The following is a 19,488-nucleotide window of genomic DNA, read 5'->3' on the forward strand; positions in this document are numbered from 1 at the left end:
CAGTAGATATTACCATTAGGAGTCAGTTAGAAAGGTAATCATACAGTAGATATTACCATTAGGAGTCAGTTAGAAAGGTAATCATACAGTAGATATTACCATTAGGAGACAGTTAGAAAGGTAATCATACAGTAGATATTACCATTAGGAGTCAGTCAGAAAGGTAATCATACAGTAGATATTACCATTAGGAGACAGTTAGAAAGGTAATCATACAGTAGATATTACCATTAGGAGTCAGTTAGAAAGGTAATCATACAGTAGATATTACCATTAGGAGTCAGTTAGAAAGGTAATCATACAGTAGATATTACCATTAGGAGACAGTTAGAAAGGTAATCATACAGTAGATATTACCATTAGGAGACAGTTAGAAAGGTAATCATACAGTAGATATTACCATTAGAAGACAGTTAGAAAGGTAATCATACAGTAGATATTACCATTAGAAGTCAGATAGAAAGGTAATCACATAGTTAGTTCAGATGTATGACTACTTTAACAAACAGGTTATTGAAGAACATGAGAAGAGCAACCAGGAGAGTAAATACTGTGACCCGTCGCTCAGGTAAGAACTAAGAAAACTATCTATCACACACATACACGCACATGTGCACACCTTGAATTTCGTGATTTTAGGCGCAAGGCTATTTGTCCTTCAAGAGGTCCCCAATCTGCCAGGGCACCAAGGCCATCTGCTAGGGCACCCTGTCCATGATCCACAATAACCAGTTAAATTGATTTGAAAAACACTAGCCATTCTGTTAAGAAAAACATTAGTCTACGTAAAGGTCATACATAATTAGCATATTGGAACAATAGCGCTTTTAGCTTACTGCTGTGTGCATTGCTGTTGTTGTAATGTCAAGAAATAGCCTAATAGTTAATTAACATTTTAAGCTAAATGTTCTGATCTGTTGCATCAGCCTCTTTGCTTTTAAACGTTTTTTTGATGTACAGTGGTTGTATGAACTTGGGATCTAACGTCCCACAACTGTCCCAGAATCTAGAAATATTTATTTCTCACACCGAACGATAAGTGTAGATCCACTTTTGTACTATACTAGATTGAAATAGGCAGGTGATTTTGCTATTAGTTACTCATCTTGGTGCCAGGTTTCCTCCAGACATGATGCTTGGCATTCAGGCCAAAAAGTTAAATAGTGGTTTTATCAGACCAGATAATCTTGATTCTCATGGTCTGAGTCCTTCAGTTGCCTTTTGGTAAGCTCCAAGCGGTCTGTCAAGTGCCTTTTACTGATGAGTGGCTTCTGTCTGGCCGCTCTGCCATAAAGGACTTATTGGTGGAGTGCTGCAGAGATGATTGTCCTTCTGGAAGCTTCTCTCCGATCTCAACAGAGGAACTATGTTCCAGAGTCACCATTGGGTCCTTGGTCAACTCTCTGAGAAAGGCCCTTTTCCCCCGATTGCTCAGTTTGGCCAGGCGGCCAGCTCTAAGAAGAGTCTTGGTGGTTCAAACTTGTTCTTGGGGACCTTCAATGCTGCAGAAATGTTTTGGTAACCTGTACCTCGACACAATGCTGTCTCAGAGCTCTAATTATTCCTTCCACCTCATGGCTTGGTTTTTGCTCTGACATGCACTGTCAACTGTTGAACCGTATGTAGCCAGGTGTGTGCCTCCCCAAATCATATCCAATCAATTGCATTTCCCAAAAGACTCCAATGAAGTTGTAGAAACATCTCAACAATGAACAATGGAAACAGGATGCACCAGAGCTCAATTTTGAGTCTCATAGCAAAGGGTCTGAATACTTTTGTAAATAAGGTGTCTGTGTTCAAATTTTTAATAAATTTACAAACATTTCTAAAAACTTGTTTCCACTTTGTCATTATGGGGGTATTGTGTGTAGATTGATGAGGAAAACATTAATTCAATCAATTATAGAATAAGGCTGTAACATAACAAAATGTGGAAAAGGGGTCTGAATACTTTCCGAATGCACCGTAATGCATTACATTTGACCAGAGCCCATAGCACAGATATGCATTTCATTATCACACAATTGTTCTGTACTCACAAAGCAAGGATGACAATTCAAACTTACAGATGTTATATGGCTTGTGGGATCAGTAGTTTGTCAAGAAAGAATGTCGATGTAACGACGTTCTTCTGTTGAAGGAGGAGCGGACCAAAATGCAGCGTGGTGGTTACTCATATTTATTGTTGAAAAATGACTAGACATGAAATGTACAAAAAAAAAACAGACGGAAACGTGAAAAAACTATCCAGCCTATCTAGTGAAACTAAACACAGAGACAGGAACAATCACCCACGAAACACTCAAAGAATATGGCTGCCTAAATATGGTTCCCAATCAGAGACAACGATAATCACCTGACTGATTGAGAACCGCCTCAGGCAGCCATAGACTACGCTAGACACCCCACAAAACCCCAAGACAAAAACACACCACAATAACCCATGTCACACCCTGGCCTGACCAAATAAATGAAGATAAACATAATAAATGTTGACCAGGGCGTGACAGTCGACATCCTTCACAGAGAATTGAGATACAACTGTAACTGGTTCACTTGATCTTGTATAAGTCACTGAACATGGCGACAATGTACACACCACAACCAGGACTGTGCCCCAAATAGCACCTTATCCTCTTTAAAGGGCACTACTTTTGACCAGGGTACATAGGGCTTTGGTCCTCGGTACTGCACTACAGAAGGAATAGGGTGTCATTTGGGATGCTTCCCATGCAGGAACATCTTTGTTTTTAAGCACCGCTCTAACGAAGAGAGAAACCAGTTCGAGACCTGTTACAACACCACTGAACTGGAGCAAGACAGAGACCAGCCAGATACCAGTAGTGGTATCATTGAACTGTGTACTGTTGCATCCCTCGTTAAAGGAAGCAGGTTCTTTTTAGTTATTGCAAAGAGAATCTCGACAGTATAAAGCATTTACATCATGAAGACTGTTCATTTCAAACATGACAGCAGATACAACATAACCTGTTCCAAGCTGAGTCCATCTGCACCCACTCACAGGTAGCACCTTTGAATTCCTCTGTCCAACAACCAATGAGGGTCTGCCAATAAAGCCATGCACATCCAATCAGATACATATTTCCAATAGCCAGCACTGAACACGTACATACCATTTTAACCAGCTGTGCATAATAACTTCTCTCTCAAATACTACATGTACAGATAGAGACCACTTGCAGAAGGAGAAAGAATAACTTGAACCAGCTAGAGAGAGAGAGAGGCCAGTCAGAGAATTCAAAGGACAAAAAACAGTTACAAGAGCGTTACAATGCCCTGACTAAAGACACACGTTGAGAGACAGGGTCAGTGTCCTGACCAATGAGAAGGTGGCGCTGGAGAAGAGGCTCTCTGAGTGTGCTAAGTAGTCAAGTCAGTCACTAGGGCTGCATCCCTCTTCTCTACCCTTCATTCTCCTGAAGGGTGAACTTGCAGCCTGATCTCATAGACTAGACGCAACATAGTAAATGTAAATCTGTGACACTGTGATTAGTATGATGTTACGTTTGATGTGGTTAAATTACACAGAAGTTTACTTAATACCAAAACAAAAGGAGGGAGGAGGGGGGATGAGTGGCCAATCTTTCATAAGGTCACAACATGAAACAAAACAGACCGGGTCGTAGGGGGCTACTCCACCGACCGTTTACACATTCTCCAAAGTATGGATATTGTTCAATTCTCAAGTTCTGTGATGTAGAAGTTCCTTTATTAAATGCATGGCCATAAGGAGAGAGTTTCCTCTAGGAATTTACGACCTGAGTTAAAACCTGTTTGGGCTAGGGGGCAGCATTTTCACTTTTGGAGAGCAAACTGCCTGCTACTCAGTCCAGCATGCTAATATATACATATTATTAGTAGTATTGGATAGAAAACACTCTGAAGTTTCTAAAACTTTTTGAATTATATCTATGAGTATAACAGAACTCACATGGCAGGTGAAAACCTGAGAAAAATCCAACCAGGAAGTGGGAAATCTGAGGTTTGGAGTTTTTCAACTCTTTTCCTACCGGATACACAGTGTCTATGGGGTCATCTTGCACTTCCTATGGCGTCTACTAGATGTCAACAGTCTTTAGAACTTTGTTTGAGGCTTCTACTATGAAGGGGGGCTGAATGAGAGGGGATTGAGCCAGGTTTCTGGCAGAGTGCCTTGAGCTTGTGACGCGCGTTCATGTGAAAGATAGCGCACGTACCATTGCTTTTCTACAGACAAAGGAATTCTCCGGTTGGAACATCATTCAAGATTTATGATAAAAAAACATCCTAAAGATTGATTCTATACTTCATTTGACATGTTTCTACGACCTGTCATTTTTTATTTTACCTTTAAATATAACTTTAATATAACCTTTTGGACTTTTCGTCCGACGTTCAGCTGGACCTGCATGAGCGTTTAGAGATGTTTACCAAGCGCTCTAACAAAAGGAGGTATTTGGACATAAATGGTTAACTTAATCGAACAAATCAAACATTTATTATGGAAATGGGATTCCTGGGAGTGCATTCATATGAAGATCATCAAAGGTGTGTGAATATTTATAATGCTATTTCTGACTTCTGTTGACCACACAAAATGGCGGATATTTGTTTGGCTGTTTTGGTCCCCTGAGCGCTGTACTCAGATTATTGCATGGTATGCTTTTTCCGTAAAGTTTTGAAAAGATTTGACACAGTGTTTGCATTAAGGAGAAGATATATCTATATTTCCATGCATAATGGTTTCATCTTTTATCAATGTTTATTATAAGTATTTCTGAAAATTGATGTGACTCTCTGCAAAGTCACTGCATGTTTTGGAACTACTGAACATAACACGCCAATGTAAAATAGATTTTTGCATATAAATATGCATTTTATCGAACAAAACATACATATATTGTGTAACACGAAGTTCTATGAGTGACATCTGATGAAGATCATCACAGGTTAGTGATACATTTTTTATCTATTTCTGATTTTTGCGACCTCTCTTTGGCTGGAAAATGGCTGTTTTTCTGTTACTTGACCTAACATAATCGTTTGGTGTGCTTTCGCTGTAAAGCCTTTTTGAAATCGGACACTGTGGTTGGATTAAGGAGAATTCTGTCTTTAAAATGGTGCCCAATACTTGTATGTTTGAGAAAATTGAATTATGAGATTTCTGTTGTTTGAATTTGGCACATTGCAATTTCACAGGCTGTTGGCGAGGGGTACCCCGTTCCCCGACTGGATAACTGAATGTGGGTGTAGGAGGGAGGGAGAGAGAGGGGGATGGTACTCGCTATACCCAAAGAGGGCCACATCATGACATAAGGTAGGTTCTCAACAGACGTCACTGGCAACAACGTCGCCTATGGGCACAAACCCACCATCGCTTGACCAGATTGTACGTTCCTGAGACACTCCTTTGGTTATCTTTGGTCTCTTTGTTGCCTCTCTGATTAATGCTCTCCTTACCTGGTCCAGAGGGGTGGCCCTCTCTTGGCAGGTCTGTTGTGGTGTCATATTCTTTCCATTTTTTAATAATGGATTTAATGGTGCTCCGTGGGATGTTCAAAGTTTCAGGTACAATTTTTTTGTTGATATGTACTTCTCCACAACTTCCTGACCTGTTTGGAGAGGTCCTTGGTCTTCATGGTGCATCTTGCTTTGTGTTGCCCTTTGCTTAGTGGTGTTGCAGACTCTGGGGCCTTTCAGAACAGATGTGTATATAAACTGAGATCATGTGACAGATCATGTGGCACAAAGATTGCACACAGGGAGACTGCAGTACATAATGCATGCACCACTGTTCTGTTTTTTATTTCTTTGAAACAAGTAATTTTTTTCATTTCACTTCACCAATTTGGACTATTTTGTGAATGTCCATTACATGAAATCCAAATAAAAACCATTTAAATTACAGGTTGTAATGCAACAAAACAGGAAAAACACCAAAGGGGATGAATACTTTTGCAAGGCACTGTATAACATGAATTAACTGATATGTGACATGAGGGAGAGGTCAGAATAGAGGAGAGAGAGGGGAGAGAGGAGAGAGAGGGGAGAGAGGGGAGAGAGGGAGACAGGGAGACAGGGAGGGAGACAGGGAGGGAGGGAGGGAGGGAGGGAGGGAGGGAGGGAGGGAGGGAGGGAGGGAGGGAGGGAGGGAGGGAGGGAGGGAGGGAGGGAGGGAGGGAGGGAGGGAGGGAGGGGAGAGAGAGAGAGAGAAAGAGAGAGAGAGAGAGGGAGAAAGCAAGGGAGAGAAGAATTATCTGATATGTGACAAGAATTCATGCTAAAATTAAAGCTCTGCCCCACCTGCCCTGAATGACGGGTCGCCGCTGCCTGTCCTTGAATCCTTCTGAAAACACATTGGAGGAGAACTTCTGAGGGGAGGGACCTTGGATATTCTCTCCCAATGCGTTTTGAGAATGAGGCGAGCGGTGGTTTCCAATATTCAACATTTTCTCCAGAAGTGTGCGCTTGTTCACTTCCCTTTATGGATTTGATAGGAAACCACCAGTATATGGGATTTCCCTCTAGCCCACATGCCTTCAGCGACCCAAGGCTTTTAGATTCATGGGAAATAGTAGATGAGCGTACACTTCAGCAGAAAGAAGAGATTATTGGAACGCAACCCAGAATCTGAATATCTGAAAACCAATATGGTGGACGCTGTGTGTGTATGTTGTCTCTTGGTACTGAAAGAGTGGTCGGCGTTTTGGCCAACTTGAACGATGCACTATGCAACCACATGATGCGCTGGATTTGTGAGAAATTACAGAAATATCTACATATAGGTCACATCCACATCTTGTTTAAATGTGTTAATTATATTATCATCTACAACTGTTTGTTGTATATTAACATCTTCCCTAAAATTGGGTAATTAACTGTGAGTACATGCATTTACATGCTACATGGTATTATCATTTTGTTGTAATTCATTTTTGCCAATAGATTATTAGCAGCCTTTTGGATCAGTCACAAAACTGTATCGGTTTCAGCTTTGTCCAATTCCCTCTAAACAGTCTATTCATGTTAGGGATAGGCCTCCCGCTTGCGGGACAACTTCCGGTTAAACTGGAGGGCGAGTAATTCAAATAAATTCTAAGAGTAAATATTGATTTTAAACGTTTAGGTACATATAAGTGTATTATATTAGCTGAAAGCTTAATTAATGTGGTCAGTGTGAAAACGATGATTGATATCAGGCCTGAAATATTGTTAGTAAGACTAGCTAAGCATTGGCACCAAGTGTAGAGTTTGCACATGTTTTATCAGATTAGGGGTTAAGAGTCTGAAAGCAAAGCTAAAACGTCTACATATTACCTTAATGTTTTCTTCTTTCTGTCAACCTAAGTTTAAATGTTAATGTGTTATAGTCTCTATGGCCACTGCACAGAACACAACACAGAACATAGCATCCTCACAATGTAGATTTTATAGAAGCAATGCCATGTCATAGTTTAGAAACAAACTGTATCATTACCTTTCTAACTGTCTCCTAATGGTAATATCTACTGTATGATTACCTTTCTAACTGTCTCCTAATGGTAATATCTACTGTATGATTACCTTTCTAACTGTCTCCTAATGGTAATATCTACTGTATGATTACCTTTCTAACTGTCTCCTAATGGTAATATCTACTGTATGATTACCTTTCTAACTGTCTCCTAATGGTAATATCTACTGTATGATTACCTTTCTAACTGTCTCCTAATGGTAATATCTACTGTATGATTACCTTTCTAACTGTCTACTAATGGTAATATCTACTGTATGATTCTAACTTCAGTGACTAGTAGTTGAGAAGTTGCTCTGATGTGGATCTCCACCAGATTCCTCTCTGATCTCTGTCTGTTGTCCACTACGGTTGATATCATTTTTTAAGTATCCAATCACCTTCAATCAGGAAGTTATACATTACAGGATATTCTAAACACAGTGATATAACATGATAGCTGTCTGCATCTTTATCAGAAAAAGGGAACTTCACAGGTGTGTGTGTGTGTGTGTTTGCCTGCGTGCAGCATGTATCCTCTCAGTACTCTTCTGCCTTCTGTCTGCGTCCAACTGCAAGTCACATTGTTTTAACAATCCAATCACATTCAATCAGTAAGCTGGTAAACCTGCTAGATTCCTTTCTTACTTAATCTGAGCCTGAGTTCATCTTCTTACTGAAGTGATTTATGCTAATAATTGATTATGAAAAAATCACATAACATGTTTCTATTTAAAACAATGAATACAATAATTTTACAGATGACAGTATGTCTACACACTGTTTAACTAGAGAGAGATGCATTAGCACTGTAGCACTACTATATAATGAGCTACTGTATAACTCTTCACAAATCCAGTTATGTTGAGAGGTAAATGATATGCCATAATATTTATATACAGGTTCAGAATGCCCAATATTACCATCAGCACAGTCCTAGTTATATCTTGGTACTCCACCATTATCAGGTTGTTTTGCCCCTCAGTGCAGTACCAGCAGTGTGTTGGTGTGTCTGTGTCTTAGAGAGAGAGAGAATGAAGTTGTGTGCACTGTAAGGTGCTGTATGTGTGCGCATCCTCCCACCAGCCTCCTCTGTTGTCATGGTGATGTTAAACCACTTTCTCACAAATCCAGTAACGATTGAGTAAACATGACTGGTCATTCCATGCCTTTACAGGACGCCAGGTTTCTGTGTTCAGCTCAACACAGTCCTCCTCCCCATATTTTGGGTTGTCACGACCATTATCAGGTTGCTGTGAGTACCAGTAACTACAGGGTAAACGAGACAGAGAAAATAAAATAATAAAAATGGTATTTTATCACATGCGCGAAATACAACAGGTGTACACTTTACCATGAAATGCTTAGTTACGGGTCCTTCCCAAAAAATGCAGAGTTAAGCAGTAAAAAATATATTAATTAAACATTTACTGTATAAAAAAAGGAAAATATTACCACAAAATAAAAAGTGACTTGGCAATCAGGAATAAACAGAGTAGCACAGTGAGTGTGAATAATGTGAAAGAGTGTAAAATACTGTGAAAGTGTGTGTGGAAGTGTTAAATGCTATTTCTATGGAGTTTAGGGTTAAGGTTAGAGTTAGTGGTAGGATTAGAATTACATTAAGGGTTAGGAGCTATGGTTAGTTATATAGTTATGTTTAGGGTTAGTTTTAGGGTTATGGTTAGGGTTAGGGTAAGGTGCTAGGGTTAGGTTTAGGAGCTCGGATTAGTTTTAGGGTTATGGTTAGGGTTAGGGTAAAGCGCTAGGCTTAGGTTTAGGAGCTCGGGTGAGTTTTAGGGTAAGGGTAAGGAGCTAGGGTTAGGTTTAGGAGCTAGACTTAGTTTTAGGGTTAATGTTAGGGTTAGGTTAAGAGTAAGAGTACGGGTTAGGGTTAGGGAAAATAAGATTTTGAATGGGACTGAATTGTTGCGTCAATATACGTGTGTTGTGTGTACGTGTGTTGTGTGAGTCTAGTGAATGTGTGGGTAGAGTCTAGTGAGTGTGTGGGTAGAGTCTAGTGAGTGTGTGGGTAGAGTCTAGTGAGTGTGTGGGTAGAGTCTAGTGAGTGTGTGGGTAGAGTCTAGTGAGTGTGTGGGTAGAGTCTAGTGAGTGTGTGGGTAGAGTCTAATGAGTGTGTGGGTAGAGTCTAGTGAGTGTGTGGGTAGAGTCTAGTGAGTGTGTGGATAGAGTCTAGTGAGTGTGTGGGTAGAGTCTAGTGAGTGTGTGGATAGAGTCTAGTGAGTGTGTGGGTAGAGTCTAGTGAGTGTGTGGATAGAGTCTAGTGAGTGTGTGGGTAGAGTCTAGTGAGTGTGTGGGTAGAGTCTAGTGAGTGTGTGGGTAGAGTCTAGTGAGTGTGTGGATAGAGTCTAGTGAGTGTGTGGGTAGAGTCTAGTGAGTGTGTGGGTAGAGTCTAGTGAGTGTGTGGGTAGAGTCTAGTGAGTGTGTGGGTAGAGTCTAGTGAGTGTGTGGGTAGAGTCTAGTGAGTGTGTTGGTAGAGTCTAGTGAGTGTGTGGGTAGAGTCTAGTGAGTGTGTGGATAGAGTCTAGTGAGTGTGTGGGTAGAGTCTAGTGAGTGTGTGGGTAGAGTCTAGTGAGTGTGTGGGTAGAGTCTAGTGAGTGTGTTGGTAGAGTCTAGTGAGTATGTGGGTAGAGTCTAGTGAGTGTGTGGGTAGAGTCTAGTGAGTGTGTGGGTAGAGTCTAGTGAGTGTGTGGGTAGAGTCTAGTGAGTGTGTGGGTAGAGTCTAGTGAGTGTGTGGATAGAGTCTAGTGAGTGTGTGGGTAGAGTCTAGTGAGTGTGTGGGTAGAGTCTAGTGAGTGTGTTGGTAGAGTCTAGTGAGTGTGTGGGTAGAGTCTAGTGAGTGTGTTGGTAGAGTCTAGTGAGTGTGTGGGTAGAGTCTAGTGAGTGTGTGGATAGAGTCTAATTAGTGTGCATAGAGTCAGTGTATTTTTTTTTTTAAAGGGATCAATGTAAAAACAGAGATGTTTTTTCAGCTTTAAATGGAGCACATACTTTTTTGGACTAAGATCCAACATTTTATTTGTATTTTTAAATGAAATTTTAAGATATATCTTTAGTGCTTGTGGAATGACATCTTTGAACATGATTTGAAGCAACATGTAATTTGTTAAAGGTCTCTATCACACCTGGATGGTCAAATCTCACCTTGTAGTCATTGGATTATGAACAACCCAGAGAATCAGTCCTACTCCTTACACTGAGGTGAGTGTTATTATAGAGCATTAGTCTCTTACCTTGGGGTGGTCAGTGATATTAGAGCAGGAGTCTGTCACCTTTGGGTGGTCAGTGTTATTATAGAGCAGTAGTCTCTTACCTTGGGGTGGTCAGTGGGGTGCCGTCCACCCATTTCCAGGTCCCCTCAGTAACAGAGTCAGTCAGACCAATCCAGGCTCTCTTATTGAAGCTGAAGAGAAACTCCTGTTGTTGAGAAAGATACTGATATTGTCAACTACTTTAGACAACATGTGTTACATACTGAACGATACATTACTGACCAAGGCATGTTTGATTCACTAACTCACTCACTCACTCACTCACTCACTCACTCACTCACTCACCTGTTCCAACACACTGTTTATGATCACCAGGTCTGCTCCTCTCTTCAGACAGTCCTGTCTGCTCTCCTTCCAGGTTTTAGTCTCAGTAGACAGGAAGTACCAACTGGATTCCAACTTAATCTGCCAGCCTTCAGGACAGGTTTGTTCTACAACACAAAAACATATATTTCCATCTTGTTATTCTGCACCTATTATCGTAGAATATGAACACTGCATATTAGATACTGTATGTGATGTTATGATCATTTATCAGGTAAACTCACTCAGATTTGAGAACTTTGTAATGACATCATCTCTTTCCTTCTGTAGCTGGTCTCTCTCTTTAGTCAGGGTGTTGTAACTGGTCTGTAGCAGGTCTTTCTCTACAGTCACATTGCCTCTGTTATCTGGAAAGCATTGATACATTTCCAGTATATCACAAAAGTGAGTACACCCCTCACATTTTTGTAAATATTTGAGTATATCTTTTCATGTGACAACACTAAAGAAATTACACTTTGCTACAATGTAAAGTTGTGAGTGTACAGCTTGTGCAACAGTGTAAATTTGTTGTCCCCTCAAAATAACTCAACAAACAGCCATTAATGTCTAAACCGCTGGCAACAAATGTGAGTACACCCCTAAGTGAAAATAGTTCTGCTGCTATTCTTGAGCAAGCTCTGTACTGGTGATGCCCTGATCCCGCAGCTGAATCAAATTTAGGAGACGGTCCCAGCGCTTGCTGGACTTAATTGGGTGTCCTGAAGCCTTCTTCACAACAGTTGAACCGCTCTTCTTGAAGTTATTGGTGATTCAATAAATGGTTGATTTAGGTGCAATCTTACTGGCAGCAATATCCTTGCCTGTGAAGCCCTTTTTTGTGCAAAGCAATGACGACGGCACATGTTTCCTTGCAGATAACCATAGTTGGCAGAGGAAGAACAATGATTCCAAGCACCACCCTCCTTTTGAAGCGTCCAGTCTGTTATTTGAACTCAATCAGCATGACAGACTGACATGTTGACATGATGTCAGCTGGTCCTTTTGTGGCAGGGATGAAATGCAGTGGAAATGTTTGCGGGGGATTCAGTTCATTTACATGGCAAAGAGGGATTTTTCAAATAATTGCAATTCATCTGATCTCTCTTCATAACATTCTGGAGTATATTCAAATTGCCATCATACAAACTGAGGCAGCAGACTTTGTTAAAATTAATATTTGCGTCATTCTAATATTTGTGTCATGTGTTATATAGCATCTATAAATGTATGTCATTCTTTAAAAAGGGTTCATAAACGTGTCATAACTGTGTGACAATATCACCCATGTCAAATATGACATAACCGCACTATTTTAAATATGATATAAACACGTGCTTTATAAATAGTGACATGCTGTGCTGAAGTATGAAACACGCTCTAAAGTTAAGTTATTTTCGATTACACCTAATCTCGTTCCCAGACACTTCCGCCCAAATGCTCGGAAGGTTGGGTAGATCAACGCATCACACTTGGCCTTCATTAGTTAGTGTTTGGTTTAAAAGTACATTTTAAGAAGAGAAATTAGGGCTTAGCCATGATTTTGACTTTGTGGCTGTGTTAACTAGTGACGACCAGGGGGAAAGTATTTGCTGGCAAAGGACATGGCCTAATGGCAAATTGTTTACTCAGTAAGGTCACTTACATAGAATTCTATGGTCACTCCCACTAAGGCCAACTTTGAATGGTTGATATCCCAGACTAATACTGTGCATTCGGAAAGTATTCAGACACTTTGACTTTCTTACAGCCTTATCCTAAAATGTATTAAATTATTTTCTTCCCTCATCAACCTACACACAATACCCCATAATAACAAAGCAAAAACAGTTTTTAGAAGTTTTGGAAACTTTATTAAAAATTAAAAACAGAAATATCACATTTACATAAGTATTCAGACCGTTTACTGGTTACTTTGATGAAGCACCTTTGGCAGCGTTGAGACTTCTTGAGTATGATGCTACGAGCTTGGCACACCTGTATTTGGGGAGTTCTCCCATTTTTCTCTGTAGATCCTCTCAAACTCTGTCAGGTTGGATGGGGAGCATCACTGCACAGCTATTTTCAAGTCTCTCAAGAGGTGTTAGATCGGGTTCAAGTCCGGGCTTTGGCTGGGCCACTGAAGGACATTTGGAGACTTGTCCCGAAGCCATTCCTGCGTTGTCTGTCATGTGCCTTTTACTGAGGAGTTGCTTTCGTCTCGCCATTCCACCATAAAGGCCTGATTGGTGAGTGCTGCCGAGATGGTTGTCCTTCTGGAAGGTTCTCCCATCTCCACAGAGGAAATCTGGAGCTCTGTCAGAGTGACCATCGGTTCTTGGTCACCTCTCTGACCAAGGCCCTTCTCCCCTGATTGCTCAGTTTGGCCAGGCGTCCAGCTCGAGGAAGAGTCTTGGTGTTTCCAAACTCCTTCCATTTAGGAATGATGGAGGCCACTGTGTTCTTGGGGACCTTCAATGCTGCAGAAATGTCCTTGTACCCTTGCGCAGATCTATGCCTCTACACAATCCTGTCTCAGAGCTCTATGGACAATTCCTTTGACCCCGTGGCTTGGTTTTTGCTCTGACATGCACTGTCTACTGTGGGTGTTTCGACTCCCGCCGAAGTTGGCTCCCCTGCTTGTTCGGGCGGTGCTCGGCGGTCGTCATCACCGATCCCTTTTTCCTTTTTCTGTTTGTTTTGTCTTAATAGTTGCACCTGTGTCTAATTGTGTTTTCCTGATGTGCTTCCTTATTTAAGCCTAGTCTACCCGCCCTTGTTTTGTGCAGGATTATTTTTGTGTTATGTGTGGTGTCGTTGGGTGTGTTAGTGCTCCGGACCGTATACCCTGTGCTTTGGGTTGGTCAGTGTTTTTCGCGCCCTGTGTTTAGGGCATTGCATTTTGGTGCCAAATGAAAGTGCACTTCTTCCCTTGGAACTCTCTGCTCTCTGCGCCTGATTCTTACCTCACACACTCGGTCCCGCGTGAGAGTGGGACCTTATATTGACAGGTGTGTGCCTTTTCAAATCATGTCCAATCAATTGCATTTACCACAAGTGGACTCCAATCAAGTTGTAGAAACATCTCAATGATGATCAATGGAAACAGGTTCCACCTGAGCTCAATTTGGAGTCTCATAGCAAAGATCTGAATAGTGATGTAAATAAGGTATATATGTTTTTATATATATATATATATATATACAGTATATAGATTTGGAAAAAAAATATTAGCCTGTGTTCCCTTTGTCATTATGCGGTATAATGTGTAGATTGATTCAATATTTTCTTCTCCTCATCAATTTTAGAGAAATGCTGTAACGTAACAAAATGTGGAAAAAGTGTAGTTGTCTGAATACCTCCAGAATGCAATGTCCTTCTATACTTCTAAACTTCCAGAATGCACTGTAGACATGGTTTGTGTCCTCAAGTAGAGCTGATGCAGTTCTTTTGTTTTTGTTGTCACATTATTGGCAGTGCTTGACTTTGACTGAAATAGGTTTCAGTACGCAGTCCCAAATGGCACCCTGTTCCCTACATAGTGCACTGTCAAAAGTAGAGTGCTATTTGGGCCTCACTCACAGAAAGCCAGTCTCAGGGAGATGTTGAGAGTGACTTGTAGAACACACAGCACTCCTAAACACCCAGCAGCCAGCCTGTAGAGTCTTAGTCTTCTATCTGCAGAGAAACAGACACAGACACACCATCCTACATTATGATTACAAACAGAACAAACATCAACCCCCCCCCCCCACGATTTGGGGCTGGCAGCGACCGTTTGCTCAGGAGTGCTGTCATCTCAATTCTGATAAACAGGAAGCAACTTTATGAAGAAAATACCAAAATTACACAATATAGCTAAAGCATGACTTAAAGAGGCTATCTGCGATTGCTGCTTACATTTTTGGGACTTTGAAATGTATAATATTTACCTATTCATTCTTTATGAATGTAACTTTTAAATGCCTCATGAGCTTAGTTTAACTATGTAACCCCATCAGGAACCAAAATATCAGCTTGTTCTACCATGGAATTGATAACAAACCCTGTGTAACCTCAGATGGGTAAAACGATAATTTTGATCTCATGGATGGTCCGTCCTTGCATACATACTGTAGCTATGAATTACATACAGTACCAGACATACATACTGTAGCTATGAATTACATACAGTACCAGACATACATACTGTAGCTATGAATTACATACAGTACCAGACATACATACTGTAGCTATGACTTACATACAGTACCAGACATACATACTGTAGCTATGAATTACATACAGTACCAGACATACATACTGTAGCTATGACTTACATACAGTACCAGACATACATACTGTAGCTATGAATTACATACAGTACCAGACATACATACTGTAGCTATGAATTACATACAGTACCAGACATACATACTGTAGCTATGAATTACATACAGTACCAGACATACATACTGTAGCTATGACTTACATACAGTACCAGACATACATACTGTAGCTATGAATTACATACAGTACCAGACATACATACTGTAGCTATGACTTACATACAGTACCAGACATACATACTGTAGCTATGAATTACATACAGTACCAGACATACATACTGTAGCTATGAATTACATACAGTACCAGACATACATACTGTAGCTATGAATTACATACAGTACCAGACATACATACTGTAGCTATGAATTACATACAGTACCAGACATACATACTGTAGCTAAGAATTACATACAGTACCAGACATACATACTGTAGCTATGAATTACATACAGTACCAGACATACATGGCTCTGTCTGTGAATTACATACAGTACCAATCATACATGCTGTAGCTATGAATTACATACAGTACCAGACATATATACTGTAGCTATGACTTACATACAGTACCAGACATACATACTGTAGCTATGAATTACATACAGTACCAGACATACATACTGTAGCTATGAATTACATACAGTACCAGACATACATACTGTAGCTATGAATTACATACAGTACCAGACATACATACTGTAGCTATGAATTACATACAGTACCAGACATACATACTGTAGCTAAGAATTACATACAGTACCAGACATACATACTGTAGCTATGAATTACATACAGTACCAGACATACATGGCTCTGTCTGTGAATTACATACAGTACCAATCATACATGCTGTAGCTATGAATTACATACAGTACCAGACATATATACTGTAGCTATGAATTACATACAGTACCAGTCTTACATACTGTAGCTTTGAATTACATACAGTACCAGTCATACATACTGTAGCTATGAATTGCATACAGTAGCAGTCTTACATACTGTAGCTCTGTCTATGAATTACAAACAGTACAAGTCATACATACTGTAGCTCTGTCTATGAATTACATATAGTACCAGTCTTACATACTGTAGCTCTGTCTATGAATTACATACAGTACCAGACATACATACATAGTTATGTCTATGAATTACAAACAGTACAAGTCATACATAGCTCTGTCTATGAATTTGAGAGTGGTTACATTTCTGCAGCGTAATTGTTATCGAGAGTGGTTACGTTTCTTGAGGAACAAATGGGCAAGTCACCAGGTGCACAGAGCTTGTTTCAGGTTACTAGACCCTGAGCTGTTTACCAAAAACAGCGGTGGGGTATCAACTGTGTTGTTGTTTACATTTTTTATTTTCAATTGATCTTTTTAAATCGTTGTACATAGTTCCAATAGCTGAAGTGAAAAAAAATATAGAATTGATGCATTTCAGTGTATGAGACCCCAGCAGGTTGTAAACCTCAGGCTCTGTACCAACTGAACCACACAGAAGACAGAACAATAAAACAGTACAAGCATTTTTCTATGATGTGCTATTATTGTGTTTGCACGTGCCAGAATACGTGTGTGCTTTCGGTTTGTGCGCTCATAACTGTCTGCATCTGTGTGTGTGTGTGTGTGTGTGTGTGTGTGTGTGTGTGTGTGTGTGTGTGTGTGTGTGTGTGTGTGTGTGTGTGTGTGTGTGTGTGTGTGTGTGTGTGTGTGTGTGTTTGTGTGTGTGTGTGTGAGAGATAAAGATCATTCTTTGTACCTGAGAGATGGGTCTCAGTCTTCACGCTCCTCGTTGCTCCGTTCCGGTTTTCTTCATTAACTTCTTTTAATACAATCACCTGTTTGTTGACGTAGTCAGCCATCTTAACTAACCGTACCAAATATCAATGATGACCCCAATCAATCAATTCATCAACTAATTCAGACTGTCTGACCATGTATTGTAGTATGTATAATTTTAACTTTTACTTATAGTATTATCTTAATAATGATTACCTTTCTAACTGACTACTAATGGTAATATCTACTGTATGATTACCTTTCTAACTGTCTCCTAATGGTAATATCTACTGTATGATTACCTTTCTAACTGACTCCTAATGGTAATATCTACTGTATGATTACCTTTCTAACTGTCTCCTAATGGTAATATCTACTGTATGATTACCTTTCTAACTGACACCTAATGGTAATATCTACTGTATGATTACCTTTCTAACTGTCTCCTAATGGTAATATCTACTGTATGATTACCTTTCTAACTGACACCTAATGGTAATATCTACTGTATGATTACCTTTCTAACTGACTCCTAATGGTAATATCTACTGTATGATTCTAACTTCAGTGACTAGTAGTTGAGTAGTTGCTCTGATATGCGTCTCCATTGGTGTCTCTGTTGTCTGTCTGTGGTCGACTGCAGTTGAAAGAATGTTTTAAGTATCCAATCACTTTCAAGCAGGACGTCATATGTCACAATAACTATATGTGACATTATTCGTAAGGATGTGAAATTATGGCTCGCACTCCGTGACTCACATTCAATCAGGAAGCTGGTAAAACTCAGAGGACATTGTTCCTTTATTTATTAATCTGTGCCTTTGTTCTTCTTATTATAAAAGTTATTTATAATAATTGATAAGGAAAAAATGTCATGGGAAGTCACATGACATGTTTCTATTAAAAAGAGCAAGAGAGAGAGAGATTTGTGTACAGTTTACAAGAAATGATACATAATGAACTGTACATTTTAACATTGACGACAGCTATTGAGTGATATATTCCTAATTTATTTTGTGTGTGTGCATGATCCTGTGTGTGTGTGTGTGTGTGTGTGTGTGTGTGTGTGTGTGTGTGTGTGTGTGTGTGTGTGTGTGTGTGTGTGTGTGTGTGTGTGTGTGTGTGCACGTGCCTTTCTCTCCAACTTCTCATTCGTACAGCCATTCTACCAACATATATGATCATTCTTCAGATACAGTAAAGAGTTCAACAGCAGTACCTATAAAGAGCCTTTTTCACAGATCCAGAACTGTGGAAATGAACACTGATATTCCCACCATTCTCCTTGGCCTGATGACCAGTAAGGTACCATCACACAGTTCTACACTGCACCACAATTAGGCTCTCCACTCCTCCAATACCTGCAGTAGAAACAACAGAGTTATATTGGCTACTCTCTCAGTATGAACAACACAGTTCGACTGACCACTCTCTCAGAACCTAGAGTATGAACAACACAGAGTTTGACTGACCACTCTCTCAGAACCTAGAGTATGACCAGCACAGAGTTAGACTGATCACTCTCTCAGAACCTAGAATATGAACAACACAGAGTTAGACTGATCACTCTCTCAGAACCTAGAGTATGACCAGCACAGAGTTAGACTGATCACTCTCTCAGAACCTAGAATATGAACAACACAGAGTTAGACTGATCACCCTCTCAGAACCTAGAATATGAACAACACAGAGTTAGACTGACCTCTCTCTCAGAACCTAGAATATGAACAACACAGAGTTAGACTGATCACTCTCTCAGAACCTAGAATATGAACAACACAGAGTTAGACTGATCACTCTCTCAGAACCTAGAATATGAACAACACAGAGTTAGACTGATCACTCTCTCAGAACCTAGAATATGAACAACACAGAGTTAGACTGACCACTCTCTCAGAGGTATCTGTCTGTTCACAGGTCAATGACACCTCTACTGGTATCTGTCTGTACACAGGTCAATGATACCTCTACTGGTATCTGTCTGTACACAGGTCAATGATACCTCTACTGGTATCTGTCTGTACACAGGTCAATGATACCTCTACTGGTATCAGTCTGTACACAGGTCAATGATACCTCTACTGGTATCTGTCTGTACACAGGTCAATGATACCTCTACTGGTATCTGTCTGTACACAGGTCAATGATACCTCTACTGGTATCTGTCTGCACACAGGTCAATGACACCTCTACTGGTGTCTGTACACAGGTCAATGATACCTCTACTGGTATCTGTCTGTACACAGGTCAATGACACCTCTACTGGTATCTGTCTGTACACAGGTCAATGATACCTCTACTGGTATCTGTC

General features: G+C 40.2%; 1 protein-coding gene across 1 annotated transcript; it reads right to left on the reverse strand.

Moving 5' to 3' along the window:
* Positions 1–7,411: 7,411 nt before the first annotated feature.
* On the reverse strand, positions 7,412–17,834 carry LOC135536928 (C-type lectin domain family 4 member E-like). Its single transcript, XM_064963150.1, has 6 exons — positions 17,158–17,834; positions 14,650–14,745; positions 11,334–11,456; positions 11,071–11,216; positions 10,827–10,930; positions 7,412–8,761 (listed from the first exon to the last, which is right to left on the reverse strand). Exons 1-6 carry the CDS (start codon positions 17,258–17,260, stop codon positions 8,602–8,604), a joined length of 732 nt encoding a protein of 243 aa, XP_064819222.1. The 5' UTR covers positions 17,261–17,834; the 3' UTR covers positions 7,412–8,601.
* Positions 17,835–19,488: the final 1,654 nt, after the last annotated feature.

Source organism: Oncorhynchus masou, unplaced genomic scaffold, assembly GCF_036934945.1.
Source record: "Oncorhynchus masou masou isolate Uvic2021 unplaced genomic scaffold, UVic_Omas_1.1 unplaced_scaffold_685, whole genome shotgun sequence".
NCBI lineage: Eukaryota > Metazoa > Chordata > Actinopteri > Salmoniformes > Salmonidae > Oncorhynchus > Oncorhynchus masou.